Raw genomic sequence first — 19,143 nt, 5'->3', positions numbered from 1 at the left:
TGGGAGACAAAGAACTCTTGGTTAAATCTTAACCTGAATAAATTCGTTTTCTTTGGAATAAAACAAAAGGATAATGATAAAGGAATAATGAGGATAATGTCTCATACCTGGCAGGCTCATCGGGTGAAAACCAAAGAATCATGAATGAGGCAGTTTGCTGATTTAGACATGAGACAGCAGCTTACAGGAGAGCTTACAGGGGTCATAAATCATTTTTTTAGCCTTTTATTAGCCTTCTCTAAAAACATCTAAGTAAACATGTGGCTTTAGCATCATTGTGTTTCTAACATTATATCCTACAGCAACATATATTTTTTTTATACATTTAAAATATTTTTGTTTTCATGCTGAACGTTACTGAACTGAACAGGCTACTAAAAAAAGGGTCAAGAGCCCAACTACAGCAAACAATGATCTCTATCATGTTGACAATATTATTTTAAATGTTAAAAAATAATAATAATTCTCAACAAGAACTTGTGGATGAAATGAAGTCAAACTGCTTAGCAATAAGTGAAGATGCTGAGATCTTGAGAGATCTGTTAGATGTTCTGTTGCTGCCAGTTATTTGACAGGTTTTTAAATAATCTTTTCTTCTTTACAGTGTTTTCCTGATAAACATTTAATCAAATCGTTTTTGCACTTATTTAATTTTATGCACACACACACACACACACACACACATATATATATATATATTTTTTGTTTTTATTTAATTTTTGTGTGTGTGTGTGTGGTGTGTATGTGTGACACATACACACACACATGTATATATATATATAGTTATATCACTGAAACTAATTACACCTGGAAATGTTTCACATTATCTAAGTAAAATGGTTTGTGAATTGTATTTGGCTTCAATATTGATATAACTGTTGTGTCCAGGTACATTATGAAGTATGGAGGAGTCTATTGAAGCATTTCTGGGCAGTAGTGGTTGGATACTCCATGCTAGTGTTAATCCTGATCTACGTGTACCAGTTTAAAAGTGTCTGTAACCTGTTCCAACAGATATTAGGCATACCAGAGGAGAGGTAAGTATTGGCATGTAGACACATAAACATAATGTGTCATAATTCAGAAACAGTGACATGTGGGTGTAATATCTGCCTATTTTAAATTGATTTCAGGGCATATTTTATCTTTTACTTTTACCTGTTAATTTCTGACCCTTTTCAAAAGTTATATTGCTTTCACTCATATAGCATGTACTGTATTTATATTTATGAGACATATGAAATCCATGTGTTCACTCTATGTCAGGTTGCGAGACATTGGGCTAGAACAGTTTGACACCATTGAACTATTTGCACAAATCTTGCTGCCAGCCTTCTTCCTTCTGGCCTGCATTCTCCAGCTGCGTTATTTCAACTGTGATTTCCTCTCTCTAACTAATCTTCAGACGGTACTGACAAGGAACAGAATTAACAGGTGTGTAAAAATAGTCAGACACACAAATACAATTCATATTTGTCCTTTGGACATAATGACCAAACTCAGGAAAGCTTAACATCAGATTAAAAACTCCACAACATTCAGTTCTTTGTTAATTATAATAAGGGCAATCTAGTTTAGATTGAAAAATTCTTAATAAGTTCTCAAATATATTCTTAAGAACATCTTAATTTTTTTCTTAAGAAGAAAACAACAGCTGTTATCTGAATGAATACATGACGCACTGATAAAATCACACTATTGTCTTTAGCGCTTCCTGCAGATTACCCATAGACTTTATAAAAACAATACCCTAATAATCATAATAAGCACGCACACTATTTTTGTCACGAGTTTGACTGGCGCTCAGGTTCACGTTTTTAATGTGGCGTGTTTTTGAACAGTTACTTTAAAAATAGCCTGTCTCAAACTGCAGCGATATGTTTCATTAATGTGCACTGAGTGAACGCTTCCGGTATTTGTGTCCACGCTTCTACAGCAAATGCATCCTGCACGTTCATATGCGCTGAATACTCTTAAATATTATGCCGTATTTATAAACTAAAATTAAAAGCGTTCAATTAAAGCTCCCTATAATCTGACTCGTTTTAGAGTTGCTACTGAGTTTTGAAGTCAGCAACACACATAGGCTAATCATCATGACCGATCGTGTTTACATTAACGGTCATCGATCACTTCAGAAAACTCGTACACATCCCTAGTCCTACTATGTATTATATGTAGCTGTTGTTGTAATGCTTAAATATAACAATTAATTTGAAATAACCCAATAAATTAATTAAATAATTCTTACTGTTTGGGATTTAAGACCAGTCTGGGGTCTTAAATCCCAGTGTCCTAAATTTAAGAAGTTATTTACAATAATTTTTAAGAAGATTCTTTTCAAGAATTTGAATTCTTCTTAGGTTTTGTCTTAAGAACAATCTTAAGAAAAAAAATAAGAATATTCTTAAGATGGATTTTTGGGAATACAAAATATTCTTTACTTTTTTCTAAAGTTAAAAATAAGAAGAAAACGGCAGTTAAGAAGAAATTTCTTCTTAAGAATGTTTCATGAATATGGCCCCTAGTCCTGGAGGGCCTACTTGCCTGGAAGTTTTTAGTGATACTGAAGACCTTGATAAGTTGGTTTTATTAGGTTTCATGTTTCTAGTCCTTGGTGGTCTATGGAGTAATTGGATTGGATGCCCCTGCATACTCCACAGCTTCCATCCAGTCTGTGAAGTGCTATCTTTGTAAGGTGTGGTGTTGAGGGATGAGGAAAGGACTCAAATGCAGCAATAATTGGGCTTTATTTAAACAAAACAATATCTAAACAAAACAATTTAAAAAAGAATTTAAAACTAGCCAGTAGGGGAAAACACACAGTCTTTGACACAGAAAGGCAGAGAAGAGCTACATATGGCAGGGCTATACAAGGTAAGGTAAGGCAGTGCAGTACATGTCTTTTAATGGTACATTCTTTGAAACATAATTATATTAATATCTTATGATATAATTTCAGAGAAGAAGACCTAAAGGAAACACTGAAGGCGATTTTTGATATGTGAGTATTTGACCTCTTGCAGCAGCTTAAGTTTAAATTGTTAAGTTACATACTTTTAATAATGTAGTACTTAGGTTTCAAAGAAAATGCTAGGGATTTTTTTAGCTATATTGGTTTTATGAGTGCAAACAATATACAGTAATTCTCTGAATTTCTTTTAGTATTGTGTCCCTGACTTGTTACTGCTAGGGGTGTAACAATATATTGTGTCACAATATATCTCAATACAAAAATTAAACAATGTGTATCACGGATAGTGACAATCTTGTGTGCAAATCACCCAAACTGAATATTACTGTTTGAGAAAAACTACATTAAACTACTATATATAATGTTGAATATAATGTATACTACTGCACTGGGGGAATATTTGTGGGTCCTGATAATGCCAAATGTCTTATGCTACCAGTAAAAAGTGGCCTACATTATTTTTAATATATCTATTCAGTGACAGAGTGCAAGCATATTAGTCTAAAATAATTCTGTATTTTCAGCTTCAGAATCATGCATTTTTGTAAATATGGGCTTCAGTGTACCAAATGTGTACCAAATTTTTATTCTGGTGTCACCATTGTTCTGTGCATTGAGTTTCCAGCACCAAGTCCAAGCCTATTAATAATTTACAACCCCCAATGTAATACAAAATTTAGCATTTTAATCAACAGTACATTTTCTGTTAAACTTTTTCCATAAGTCAAGTCAAGTCAAGTCACTTTTATTGTCACATCACCACAGCACATGTGCCTTGGTGAGTGAAATGAAGTCATGGAGTATCCCAATAATAATGTGTTGTGAGTTCAGTATCATGAAATGTATTGTATTCTGACATGAGGGTATCATTACACCCCTAATTACTGCTAATGTTTCATTCATGTTATGTGCAGTGGCAGTATATGCTGCAGCTACTATGACTGAATAATCATAGAATAGCCATAAATTAGTACTCATTATAACCTCTAATGTGCCAACCTTATTGGCACATTAGAACCTCAGACCCAAGCTTTAGTCTTAGCTCAAGATCACTCCTCCATTTTGTCCGTCTCCCAATCCACATTTTTTTTATTGAATTAACTGATGTGCCATGATGTGCCATTTAAATTAAAATTAAATATACTATTGGTCTAGACTTAAAAAGGAAAACCCTGAACACCCATACATTATCTTGGTAACACTTTACATTAAGGTTCCCTTTGTAAAGGGTTTATAAAGGCGTTCATAAATGACTAAAACTCAGTTACAAATGCATTATAAATCATTGATAAACAATTATAAATGCATGAATAAAAAGGGTGATGATAAAAATAATAATATCCTTTAATGGAGATCCAGTAGATGAAGCAAACAATAGCACATAGGGCAACATAAATTCAATAACCAACAAATTCAAATAACTCAGCACGGAGACTAAATAAAGGAACTAATGAGGGAAAGACAGGTGCATAATGAATCAAAACACAACAAGGGCAAACCAGAGCAGGGAGATACAACAGAAAAGAGCAAACTAAGTTCATAACTGTGACAGAAATTATCAAACTTTATTTTGGAGGGGGAAAAAAACATAAAAGCACAACCATGACTTCATAAGATATTAATAATGAAAATATCTAATTCAGCAGTTTTGTAAAAATCATTAAATCAATTATTGAAAGCACCATTACAGATCATTATCATATTAATAAGCAATCATTAATTATTTTTGATATCATGATAAAGCCCACTGTAACTTGAGTATTTAGCCATCCACACTTGCAGTACCTGCACATGAGTGGACCATCCATGGCAGCGCCAGTGTTATTATTTATTTTTATGGTAACTAATAATTTGAACCAACACAACAATTACACATATAAACACTATAACTAATTATCAATGATTTATAATCCATTTGTAAATTAGTTATTAGTCATTTATGAGCACCTTTATAAACCCTTTATAAAGAGAACACTGTCACATAATTTTGTTCTCAACAAACTACACAATATGTATAAGTAAAGATTTTCAACTTGAATATTTTGTTCATCAAGATCCAATGTGTGATTTAAGTTATCCCTTAATAAATTATATTTATACATAAATATTCCTGCAAAGGACCAACGTTTTCAGTCCAGGGTTGTGCTGTAGAACTCACTAAAACTTGCTTTGATTTCAGGTGGTATTTTAGGCAAGAATAGCTTTGATGGCTTATTGCAGATTCATTTTTGTTTTGATGGCTTATTGCAGTTGTATCAGTGGTTCCATCAGGATGTGTATTAAATTCATAATTTCCCTTTACAGGGACCAAACCCAAATATGTTAATAGTTTTAACGTGTATGTGCATATTTTTTACACTATGAAAACTCTTTTAATAAACATTGACTTTGTTTTTTCTCACTGCAGGATGAAGAAAAACACTGAGAAACTGAAGAAATGGTGAGTGAAGGGTGGAAACAAACTTAAGTTCATGTGAGAGTTTATTAGAGATGTACCCCTAATACTGCACATTTTGCATGTCTCCTTTGTCTGACACACCCATTTCAGTTTTGGAGTATCTACGAATAAGATCATGAGTGGAATAAGGTTTGTTAGGAGTGTAAGGTGAATTGCTAAATGTGCAGTGTTGAGGGTACTCCAAGAACGTGGTTGGGAACCACTGTATTAGAGAGCCATTCAAGCCACAGAAGTTGATGGTACATGCAAAGATCAATCAGGATACACATACGGAAAGGACAAAACTGGAACCACTATGAAAAAAACAAACAGTAAATTGTCAGAAATGCAGTGGAAACATTAGAAAGCCCTTAGGATCAATATAGAACCTGAGGCCAAAAAAATAAATAAAATAAAAATTCAATTAGTCAATGAGCAAGAGAAAATCAAAAGAATTGAAATCCAAAGTTACAGTGCACAGCATAAATGAGTATAACCTATGGTAGAAATTCCCCTAAGCACCCAAGTTTATATAACTGCTGGGGTCTCGTCTACTGGTGACGTATCCCCAAAGGGTCAACTGGTGACGCATACAAATTTATTTACTCTAGAACGTCTATTGTTGATGTTTGCAGAGTCGGACAACGGTTCAATCGAGACTAAGATCTTTAGTATTTAACTAACCTGCTGCACAGCTGTAACAGACAGACTGCAGACAGTGCCTTTGAATAGTGTATGCTTTAATCACGGCTGGGTGGACCTCATACCATTAACAGCGAATCCCCCTGAAAAAAAAAAAAAAAAAGAATACAACAGTTTATATAGCATAGATACATGGCAAAGATGACATGATTCATTACATCATTTTTCTGTAATATAATTGTACAAATTCAGCAATTACTCCTTACTTAGAAGACATATTACGGTTATTTAGAAATATAATATTCCAGCAAATCTGCTTGATCAATTACCAAAGAAGCATTTCAGAATTATTCAAGAAAATAAGACCTTCGTATCAAAGGAATAAAATGTTTTGTTGCAAAAATGAGTACACCTTCCTGAAAGTTACTAAATAAAACTGTCATTAAATTATTCTCAAACTTCATGCTGACAACAGTGGAAACACTTGAGAGAGAACTGTCAGGAGACTCATTTTTAGCACAAAAGAGGACAATGGTACAAGAGGGATACCAAATCGTTGTTTTAAGTGTGGAAATATAGCAAAAGTAACACAGAAATTCAAAGACAATGGACAAGACCCCTGAAATAATCAGGCCTTCACTTTAAGCGTAGAGTTTAAGTGATTATTGGCTGGAAAAGGAGCAGGAGAAATACATATCAAGTGTCTCAGAGCTGGCAAATGCTATGAAAACAGTGACTATCTCACAGAGTAAGATGCAGCCTGCAGAAGTGATCTGCATGGTTGTTATACATAATGGAACTACCTACTGTAGCCAAAGCACAATAAACTCATTTAACCTTTTCTGTAGCCCATATTTACAAATCTGGGAATCCATACTCTGGTCTCGTGACCAGCCAATCATTTCAGATCAAACAGCATCCAAAATGTTATGGTGTTGCTAGAGTAAATACAGTGAGAAGTGTCTGGGTCCCACAGTGAAGTTTAGTGGTAGTAAAGCTCTTCTATAGGGTTGTATGAGTGCTGAACATGTGATGAATTCACGCCATGAATTCACGCACAACTGTGTGATTAAAAAAAAAACAAAAAAAAAAAACCTTGCAACATAGGATGCTACCCTATCCTCATTCCCTGCGTTGTTGGGCATTTTTTCAACATGACGATGATATGCAATCTCCCAAGTTGAAAATCATTCAGTGGACATGTAATTCATCTTAAAAATCTATTCTCTATAGTTGTTAATTGTTTTGTTGGGATTTTTTTCATCTTAAAAATATTGTGTAGAGGTAAACTGATAAAAGTTTAACTAAAAGTGTCTGTTAAATACCAGAGCATTTACATTTAGTCATTTAGCAGACACTTTTATCCAAAGCGACTTACAAATGAGGACAAAGTAAGCAATCAAATCAAGAGAGCAATGATATGCTAGTCGCGAGTCATGTTTACAAAGAATAGAGCAAGCTTTTTTTAGTAAATGAATAAAGTGCAAGTCTAAAAGGGAAAAGTTTTTTTATTTTATTTTTAAGAATAGAATTAGGATAGAGATTGCTAGAATAAGAGGGTCAAATAAAGATGGAAGAAATGTGTTTTTAGCCGATTCTTTAAGATGGATGGAGTTGGGCAGGTCATTCCACAAGGAGGGAACATTTAATTTAAAAGTCTGTGAAAGTGATTTTGAGCCTTTTTAAATAAAATTTAAATAAAGTGCAAAAAAAGAGCTCTGTAAACTGGGTCTGTATGACAGGTGTTTTATTGTGTTTGAGGGACTGAGCACTTGGCATTGCTGAAGGATCTGGTGAGAGCACAACTGTAGAGAGCAGCATAATGGGGGTGTGGAGCATGTTCAATGAGAGTGATGAAACGTTGTGTGGAAAGCCCTTATATTGAGATGGTTTGGGCGTGTTTTATGCAAAATACCTCATGCACACAGCTACTTATTTAGAATACTCTAAATTAATTAACATCAGGGTGATGTTACGAATAAATTCATGTGTGTATGTATGTGTTGTGAATTAGTTACTGAATTTAGGTAAAGCAACATGCAGCATAACACCAATGCTTTCTGGTCCATCCTGGACTGAAGCATAAGCTCTACTCTACAGCACAATGGTAAAAAAAATTTAGGTAATATTCTGTTGAAGAGTGGTGCTAAAGCAAACTTTGACTGGCTAATATTGGTTTAAAAAAGTTCTGGCTACTTTATTATGTGTTTCTGAAGCACATTATATAGTCAGCAAGTGCTGGTCTGATTTACTTATCTCATCCAGAGACTTATCTCTTTAGTATTAGGTATTAATTTTAATTTGATATTTTAAAATCATTTATACAGCCATTATGCAGAAAATGTTTTCAGAAGGTCATTCATACCCACATAAACATCTAGATCAAATCATTTTCTTTATAATGACTTTAAAAAATCGTGTCTTATTGGCATAACACACTATGTAAATATAGATTCTGGATAAGAACAGTGTATCAGGCCACAGCATCATCTAATCACATTTTCTCTCACATTAGTTGCTTCAGTTAATGTATTTCAGAAATAGGCTACACAGTTAAAACAGTTAAAACTCAGAGAAAAGCAAACACTGATCTCTATCATGGTGACATCTTTACTATGTTCAATAAAAAATAACATTTAAACCTGTTAATTTTCAGCAAGAACTTTTGTATGAAATGTATCAAATTGGTTAGTAATAAGTGAAGATCCTGAGATCTCGAGAGATCTGCTACTATTTAATGTTCCGTTGGTGCCAGTCATTTGACAATTTTTATGATGATTATCATTATTATTATTAATTTACTTTTTTTTATTAAATTTTTTTTCTTGACAGTGAAGGTGTTAAATGCTAATTTCTGTAAAAGTTTTTTTTTCACTTCATTTAAATTAGGATATTTTACATTAATCTTACATTTTTGGTTTAGGAGCCATTGCTACAAGTCACCATTCGTCATCTTCTTCTTCTTCTAAAGTGAAGTTGTTTGAAATATTTAAGGAAATACCTGTAAAATAATGTTTTTTCTGTAAAATTTCTGTAAAGGTTTTTGCACTTTATTTAAATTAGAATATTTTGCTTTAATTGTACAGTTTTTGTTTGGCAGGCTTTTTTTAAGTATAAGCATCTGTTGGAGATTTCACAAATGAAAATGACAGCCACATTGTTAATTTTACAGATATTGTTACTAATTATACAGAGTTTTCATTATAATTTAAAGTGAAGGAAAATGGATGTTTTTTTTTTTAAGAAAGAAAGTTATTTTCTTTTTTTCTTCAGTGTAGGTTAACAATTTAAAGTGTATGCTTTGATTGTATATTGATGCTCTACATTTTTTTAGGAGCAGCTGATGTAGAAAAAAAAAAAAAATCTGAAACTTAGTGTCTTATATGCAGCCTCCCCATTTCCAGAGGCAAGAAGTGACTATCTTAAGAGATCTCATTATGATTTGTTTAATCTTTGTCTGTTCCTACTTCCATTTTGTACATTTTGTTTTGGAAGTGAGAAAGAAACAAGTTACTCTTTATAAGCAGCAGCAAAGCAATGCAAACAGTAGTGTTTTTTGTAATGTGTATAGTGTAATGAACAAACTGATTACAGGTAAAAGAAAAGCCTTTGCTCTCATTTTCACTAAATTGAATATGTCCAAATAAAGTATAAAAGCTTTGTTCTAACTTGTTACAAGGATTTTTTCCCCTGCTGTTTTGTCTGTACTTTACTGTTATTCTAAAACGTTTCGACCCACATACACTTTTTTTATGACAACAGTAAATGAGGTTCAAAAACACTAGATGGTGCTGTACCTCATTTTGTGTTTATGTAACTACATGTATAAGTAAATATATGTTTAAGTAAATATATAAATTATATTTTTTTTAATTTGTTACATTTTTTTTCTTTGTTGTTTTGTGTTAAGTTTTTTTCATTTATAGTTTGGTGGTAAGGTTATTATTTCATCTTCCTCCTTGGATGAACATCATGAAGTAGAATTAGAAGATGATGGTAAGTCAAGTTCCTTACCTGAACAATTTGTTTTAATGATCGCCATACAAATAATCCATGCAACAACTCTTTGTGAGAAAGCTGCTATTTACGGAACTTCTTCTGTGTTTGTTCTTCCAACACATTCTCCAATAATTTGCTCAGTAATCATGTTTTTTTCCCCTCAAATAAACCAAGCTTTCAAATTCCAAGATGCAATTTTGAATCAATCCACATTGGCAGAAATTGGACTACTCACACTTACTCTAATTGTTAGTTTTCAGTATTGAATCAGTCTTCTTTTATCAAAACAGATCACCTGAGTTTCTACCACAGAGAAACAGAAATCCCATTAATTAGCTTAGTTCACTATATTCACAACAATTACTTACACTTATCCACATGCCCAACATTGAACCCCCATTGTACTCTACAGGTCCTTCTCAAAAAATTAGCATATTGTGAAAAAGTTCATTATCTTCCATAATGTAATGATAAAAATTAAACTTTCATATATTTTAGATTCATTGCACACCAACTGAAATATTTCAGGTCTTTTATTGTTTTAATACTGATGATTTTGGCATACAGCTCATGAAAACCCAAAATTCCTATCTCAACAAAAATTAGCATATCATGAAAAGGTTCTCTAAACGAGCTATTAACCTAATCATCTGAATCAACTAATTAACTCTAAACACCTGCAAAAGATTCCTGAGGCTTTTAAAAACTCCCAGCCTGGTTCATTACTCAAAACCGCAATCATGGGTAAGACTGCCGACCTGACTGCTGTCCAGAAGGCCATCATTGACACCCTCAAGCGAGAGGGTAAGACACAGAAATAAATTTCTGAACGAATAGGCTGTTCCCAGAGTGCTATATCAAGGCACCTCATTGGGAAGTCTGTGGGAAGGAAAAAGTGTGGCAAAAAACGCTGCACAACAAGAAGAGGTGACCGGACCCTGAGGAAGATTGTGGGTGTGGCAAAAAACGCTGCATAACAAGAAGAGGTGACCGGACCCGACTGAGTCTGGAGTAGAAACATCCAGAGCCACCTTGCACAGGCGTGTGCTTTTGAACCAGAAACAGTGGCAGAAGCGCCTGACCTGGGCTACAGAGAAGCAGCACTGGACTGTTGCTTAGTGGTCCAAAGTACTTTTTTCGGATGAAAGCAAATTTTACATGTCATTCGGAAATCAAGGTGCCAGAGACTGGAGGAAGACTGGGGAGAAGGAAATGCCAAAATGCCTGAAGTCCAGTGTCAAATACCCACAGTCAGTGATGGTCTGGGGTGCCATATCAGCTGCTGGTGTTGGTCCACTGTGTTTTTATCAAGGGCAGGGTCAATGCAGCTAGCTATCAGGAGATTTTGGAGCACTTCATGCTTCCATTTGCTGAAAAGCTTTATGGAGTTGAAGAGTTCGTTTTTCAGCACGACCTGGCACCTGCTCACAGTGCCAAAACCACTGGTAAATGGTTTACTGACCATGGTATTACTGTGCTCAATTGGCCTGCCAACATCTCCTGACCTGAACCCCATAGAGAATCTGTGGGATATTGTGAAGAGAAAGTTGAGAGCACGCAAAACCCAACACTCTGGATGAGCTTAAGGCTGCTATCGAAGCATCCTGGTGCCTCCATAACACCTCAGCAGTGCCACAGGCTGATTGCCTCCATGCCACGCCGCATTGAAGCAGTCATTTCTGCAAAAAGGATTCCCGACCAAGTATTGAGTGCATAACTGAACTTAATTATTTGAAGGTTGACTTTTTTTGTATTAAAAACTTTTTCTTTTATTGGTCGGATGAAATATGCTAATTTTTTTGAGATAGGAATTTTGGGTTTTTTCATTGAGCTGTATGCCAAAAATCATCAGTATTAAAACAATATAAAAGACCTGAAATATTTCAGTTGGTGTGCAATGAATCTAAAATATATGAAAGTTTAATTTTTATCATTACATTATGGAAATAATGAACTTTTTCACAATATGCTAAATTTTTTGAGAAGGACCTGATTCACAACAATTACTTACACTTATCCACATGCCCAACATTGTACCCCCATTGCACTCTATATCTCCATGTCTATCTGTGCAAATATATGAGTTGTTAATATTTCTTGCATAGTTCATTTAAACAATAAATTTGTGATCCAGTTGTCCATTATTTTAATTCTAGTCTGTATAATTTTATCAAAAGTCTCACTTTGCACATCACCACATTTTTCAAATAATGCTCCTACTAACACTTCCTTGTTTACTTGGGCCTTTTTATTTCAGCTTCCAAGCAGAGAATTTTATTTTGCCCTTTTCTGGAAATAATTTTGGTATAGAGAGAAAAGGTTTTTCTTCTCTATAACATGCAACATTCTATTCATAACCATATGCTCCACAGATTTTATGTTTTATATGGACTTGTAGTTTTAGTAGGCTGCTACCCCACCGCCATTTCCTTCAAGTCCTTCAATTGTTTTTTTTTTTGATCGTAATGTATACATGTATTAAATATGTAATTGTGGTCTAAGGTACATTTCCTGTACACATAGTTATGGCCACCTAATTTGTTATGTACCATTAAGACACCACCTGTGATGTTATGCGTTGTCTGGGTGGTGGGGGGGGGTGTCTGTGTAAGTTTGCGCTGGTGATATAGCGGACTGTTGTACTATACTCTGCTCCAGAAAGCATCCTGATTCTTTTATTATTTTTATTTGTAATTCTGCCAAAGTGTGTCTTGCATTTCTCTCCCCACTCTCTTCCGTTTATGCGGAGAGTGGGAGAATCCTTTGAAGCTACGTATAAAGACGTATGGGATCACCAGCTCTTTGTCTATGAGTATTCTTTTCCTTCATTTATTCCTGACATCTGGGCAAATCCTGAAACACTCTGGTGGACGTTACAACATACTATAATGTCAGGACTATTTTCTTGATTTGTTATAAATTTCTTGAATTCTTGTCCATTGGCTTTTAAACTTATTCCTTTGCAAGATTGCTTTCACCATTATGTACCAACCCATGATGTCTGAATGTTAACAGTTTGTATTTAAGACTTAATTTTATTTATCATATCCAGAGCTTGACATTAACGCTTGTCTGCTTGTTCGGGATGAGTGGATTTTGTGAAGGAGCAAGTGAAATAGAATTTTACTTGCCCGACCTGACGAGTAACATGATTAAAACGTCAATAACAAACAATAACTAGGGCAGCACCAAAACTTTGGCGAGAAAGATTCTGATTTTATTACTTTCAGTGTAAATGGTGACTGATAACGGATAATGCATTGACAGTATCAAGGTCGCATCAGTTGAGTCTCGTGCAGACTGACTTGTTGAAATATCAGAACAAATAAGTGCAACTGCATACACAAAGACACATACTCTCGTACTGAGATACGGGAACGAGTACTATAAGTTGAGGCTTGTTCTGGTTGTGTTGTTGGGGTATGAGTACTGCGTCGCTAGACTCTATGGGAAAAGTATTGTTTGTGCAAATGTAAATGCATGGCCATTGGTTTGTGCAGTGAAAATAAAAACAAGCCAATGGCGAGTCAGCAGAGCTGCACGAGCCTATTCTGGCTATATAAGCAGCCATTCTGGCATAGGATCCTCAGGTTAGTTTGACTGAAGCGACGACACTGAGTCGTGCAGCTCTATAGCACAGTTAGCAAATCAGTACTCGTTCCCATAACTCAGGGAACCGAGGTTACGTTAGTAACTAAGTACAGTAATTCCCTTTCGATACTACACTCGTATTGCGTCGCTAGATGCTATGGGAACCAGTACAATCATGCTGTGCTATGAAGAGGAACAAACAGCATGTGAACTTTCCTTAAGCATCCAATGGGCTCAGAGGGACAAGTATAACAGGCTAAGTCCTTCATGTGGCAACAGGCTAAACTCACAGAGGTCACGGCCAGCCTGGGGGATCGTTCCAAGTAAAACTTGTACAGCCTCGGCATTAGGGAGGGCAGAGAGATTTTATGGTCAGGGTGGGGGGTGGGTCTAAGAGTGTTATAGGTTTTTGTGTTTTTGTGGGTTTTTGTGTGCAAACCCCACACAGAGTGGCCTGTAAGGCAGTGACATCCAGTTTGTAAAACCTAGCAAATGTGGATGGCGAGGCCCAGCCAGCTGACGCACAGATTTCTACAATAGACGCACTGCTAGACCAAGCCCAAGAAGAGGCCATGCGTGTGGTTGATTTGGTTGGTTGTGCTAGGTGGATTGTTGGACCAGAAAGAGTGTGCTATCTTAATAGCATCAACTATCGAATGGCAAAGTCTCTGTTTCATGACTTGATTACTCTTGGTGCAGCCACCGAAGGAAATAATGAGCTCCTCCAATTACCTAAATAGGGCCAGATTAAATACAGATCCTGGTGGATCCTCCTGAGGAAGGAAGCACAGAGAACGGAACGGAGTAGAGAACACCTTAGGTACATAACCATGCCTTAGCATTAAATGACCTTAGAGTTGTTGGGCCCAAACTCAAGGCAGGAAGGTCTCACATAGAGCAACAGCAAGTCTCCCACTCGCTTGACCGATGCTAAAGCCAGTAGCAGAGCAATTTTTAGCAACAGAGGCCGAAGGTCAGATGAATGGAGCGGGTCAAAGGGAGGGCTCTTAGCAGCTCTCAGAACAGTTGGCAGATCCATGTAGGGATGGTAAAGGGGCGAGGCGGGTTCAGTCTCCTGGAACCCGACAGAAAACGGACAACTGAAAGATGGCAGAAAGCACATGCATCCTGTTTGTTTTCATTATTTTACAAATGCGTGTTTTGTTGTTATTGTGAGTGCAAACAAATTAACATAGAGTCTTCATAAATATGAAAGATATATTATGCTAATCTGTATGACCAAAAATTACGGAGTATTTCTAGAGCAAGTGACTGCACCGGCGCCTCACACAGTGAGCTACTCTTCAGCTTCCACACAAACACTTCAATAGCGGACATTTATCTAGGTTAACATTAGATTGAGCGGCCATGTAAAGTTGCTAATACTTACATATTTCAGATGAAAAGCCATATTTGTGGTGGATGGAATGACAGGTGAGCATTTGGATGTCCTGCTCGATGTGTATTACCATAGACTAGCCATTTACGATCTGTCCGTCACGGATTGCGTGACTTCGCCCATGGTTTTCTTTCTTTCTTTCTTTCTAATACAATTTTGGTCGACCATGTCAGGGAATAGACTGGATTCAGATGCGGGTACAACAGAGGCTTTATTGAACAGAAAATAATCAGAACAGGTGATGAGCGCCTTTGCAGACAGCTCATGTGGACGTGGAATCCTCTACCACACAGATGGGTGGATAGCAGCAGCTGGAACAAGCCACATTAGCGGCAGTGGAGATGAAGCCGACAGGGTAGCCGAGCGAGAGGCTGAGCAACCCACTAATGAGTCCGCAGAGACCCAGGGATGGCGGATGCCGAAGGGAACCCACAGGTATTTGAACACACAGAGAGGTGCAGGAAAAATACACTTGCAGCTACGAGCACTGGAGTCTGAACAAGACAAGACAGGACTGGTAAGCGATACAAACAATGACAGCCAAAGCAATGGGAATAATCACAACAGTCTGACAAAAGACAGAGAAAAACAGGGAGCTATAAAGGAGAAGTTAATGAGATAACAAGAACCTGGTGTGAAACAAGATAAACTAACAAGCAGAGAAACGAGGAGAGTGGGGAAACAATCACGCTGACAATGCGCACGTGGTGAGCTGTCAAAACAAAGCCACGCACACAACAACAACACAACACCCGAGCACAGAGAGAGCAAAGAACAGGTGAATAGACCTGAGACCCAACAGTACCCCCCTCCTAGGAGCGCCACCAGGCGCCCCCGGAGGAGTCCAACCTGGTCACCGACAGAAGTCCTCAATCACTGTATGGTCCAAAATGTCCCAGGACAGCACAGCACCCAGCATCTCTCCTCTGGACCATAACCCTCCTAGTTCACGAAATACTGAAACCTTCTGCTGTGGCGCCGCTCGTCGAGTAATCTCCTAACCGTATAGGTAGGGGAGCCATCCACAAGACAAGGGGGTGGGGGGCAGGGTGATCGCCGGCAGGGTTAAGGGGAGAAGAAAACACAGGTTAAACCCTAGAGACATGAAACACAGGGTGAACCCAACCAAGAGCTTGAGCCTGATCGACACCGGATTACCCACCTTGGTGACACGGTATGGCCCAATGAATTTGGATGCCAGCTTACGAGAAGGCGCCCGGAGAGGCAGATCCTTGGTAGAAAGCCATACCTGTTGACTGCACACATAGGTTAAAGGAGAGGACCGGTGACGATTAGCTTCTGCTGTGGTTCGTCCTGAGGTTTGGACCAAAATCCTCCTGACTTTTTCCCAGGTGTGGCAGCAGCACTGAACAAAAGCCAGGGAGGATGGAACTGCAGCATCGGGTTCCTGTGATGGAAACAGAGGCGGTATATAACCCACAGAGCACTCAAAATGAGATATACCTGAAGCCGCAACTGGAAGGGAGTTACAAGTATATTCTATCCAAGAAAGCTGTTGGCACCAGGAACTTGGATTGTTGGATGTCAGACAGCAGAGCATTCTTTCAAGATCCTGGTTAGCCCGCTCGCATTGCCCATTGGCCTGAGGATGGAAACCGGAAGACAGACTCTCAGAGGCCCCGATCTGAACAGGGGAGTGAAATGAACCGCCTTAGAAAAGCGATCCACCACAATGAGAATCACAGTGTTACCCTTCAATGGGGGAAGCCCAGAGACAAAATCAAGGGCAATGTGTCACCATGGATGGGAAGGGACGGTAAGAGGATGAAGTAGACCATCAGGAGGGCGATTTACTGGCTTACATTGGCGCATATGGGGCAGGTCAACACAAACTGTCTGACATCCGTGGCAAATGTGGGCCACCAGAAGCGTTGGCAAATGGCAAACAACATTTTCTGAATCTCTGGATGGCAGACCAGCCTGGACGCATGACCCCACTGAAGGAATTCTGGATGCAGCGCAGCCGGCACTGGCAACCTGGTCGCCGTGCACCTCCCTGGCAACCTGGTTGCCGTGCACCTCCCTGGCACTTGCACCCCTCGACTGGCCTCCTCTACTCGCCGCTCGATACCCCAAGAAAGAGCCCTGACCACCACCCCTTCAGGAAGGATGGCTTCAGCCGTAAGCTCCCCCTCTGGAGCCCTACAAGCGCAAGAGCGCCAAACCCAACGTCAGATGCGTCAACCTCGACAATGAACTGGGACTCAGGATCTGGAACCAACAGAACAGGTGCAGAGCCAAAACAGAACGTTAATGTGTCAAAGGCTACCTGAGCATCCTGGTTCCACCTGAAGGACACCTTGGTGGAGGTTAATGCCCTGAGCGGTGCAGCGATCTGACTAAAATTCCTGATGTATCGCCGATAGAAGTTGGCAAAACCCAGGAAACCCAGAGTCGGGGACTGGCCACTTGGCGACAGCTTCTATTTTAGCAGGGTCTGGTTTTATTCCCCCGGTAGAGATGATATTGCCAAGGAACGTCACAAACTCGGCGTGGAATTTGCACTTCTCTGCCTTGATGAACAACTGGTTCTCTAACAGGCACTGGGGGACCCATCTAATGTCCTGGGTGTGTAATTGGAGTGAAGGGGAGAAAATCAGAATATCATGCAAATACACAAAGATAGAAACAGCTGATTAATCATGTCACCCAGAACGCTATTGATGAGATCCTGGAAAACAGCGGGAGCATTGTTAAGACCAAATGGAAGAACCAGATACTCATAGTGTCCCAAGGGGGTGTTGAATGTTGTCTTCCACTCATCCCCCTCCCGAATGCACACCAGATGGTAGGCATTGCGGAGGTCTAATATGGTGAAAACCCGAGCTCCCTGCAACAATTCAAAAGCAGAAGACATTAGAGGTAGGGGTACCTGTTCTTTACTGTAATGTCATTCAAACCTCTATAATCAATACAAGGGCATAGGGAGCCGTCTTTCTTCTGAACAAAGAAAAACCGAATGGCGAATGAGCCCAGCCTGTAGTGACTCACGTATATACCTGTCCATGGCCTCTCTTTTAGGACTGGAAAGGGAATATAAACAATCCTTAGGTGGAGAAGTGCCTGGGAGAAGGTATATGGCACACTAGTAGGGACGATGTGGAGGTAGCGAGGTGGCCCGGGACATACTGAAAACTGCACAAAGATTGCAGTACTCCGTCAGGACGCCGGTCAAGTCAGAAGGATCAGCCTGCGAAACACAAGACACAGAGACAGCAGGAAAAGCAGCACCTAAACATGACACATAACAAGAGTGACCCCAGGTTAAAATATAATTTTCGACCCAATCAATATGTGGGTTGCGTTTCAGCAACCAAGGATGTCCTAAAATTAACATGGCCTTAGGGGAATCAATAATTAACCCTCTGAGGTCTAGGGGGTTTTGGGGGCCTGGAGAAGTTTTGACATCCCCTCACTTTTGTGCTTTTTTTAGTTGCTTATAAATAGATACATGGCTAAAGTCTAATTACACTGTAATCAGTACAAACTGGGCTATAATAATATGTAAATAGCATGTATGTACATGATTGTGTTTTTGAGAAAACAACGTTTATGCATGGTTAGTAAAAAACTACAATTTTGAAGTCACTGAAATAAGGTCATAAAACACATACAAAACATGTTGTTCACAAGACTGTTAAACCTGGAGCTTGTAGCCTAGAATGTTTGCTTCAAAATGATGTGAAAATCATTTTGTTTACTCACTCACAGAAAACAATAGATTGGTTTAAATTTTCTAAGACACTTTTTGTTTCAAAAGGGCATATGCGAGTAGGCGTCAACTATCATGAATATTTGTGTGATTCACACCTGAGAAGACAAAGACCCGCATAATGAGCTGCATAATGAGCCTTTCAGCCAGGTGTGTGACTGAGAGGGAAGGGTTACAAGAAGAATAGTAGTTTATTTAGAATATATTTAATTATCCTACAAAATAACTTGAGATTCACTTGTGAGTGCAGTTAAACAGTTTATTAGGAACAATCAAAGATGACTTTCAAAGCTGAATTTTTAGCATCATTACTCCAGTCACACGATCCTTCAGAGGTCATTCTAATATTCTGATTTGCTACTCAAAAA

The 19,143-nt window shown here is 38.0% G+C and overlaps 1 protein-coding gene across 1 annotated transcript in view; it reads left to right on the top strand.

Annotated features, from left to right (window-relative positions):
• The window catches only part of si:dkey-11f4.7 (piezo-type mechanosensitive ion channel component 2), a 180,733-nt gene that overhangs the window by 49,592 nt on the left and 111,998 nt on the right, over positions 1-19,143 (top strand). The window contains 4 exon segments of the mRNA XM_042755145.1: positions 889-1,037; positions 1,267-1,434; positions 2,963-3,004; positions 5,382-5,414. Of these exon segments, the coding sequence (XP_042611079.1) occupies positions 889-1,037; positions 1,267-1,434; positions 2,963-3,004; positions 5,382-5,414 (392 nt within the window).

Source organism: Cyprinus carpio, unplaced genomic scaffold (assembly GCF_018340385.1).
Source record: "Cyprinus carpio isolate SPL01 unplaced genomic scaffold, ASM1834038v1 S000006643, whole genome shotgun sequence".
In the NCBI taxonomy this organism is placed as follows: domain Eukaryota; kingdom Metazoa; phylum Chordata; class Actinopteri; order Cypriniformes; family Cyprinidae; genus Cyprinus; species Cyprinus carpio.
This window is presented reverse-complemented; position numbering and strand designations above follow the sequence as displayed.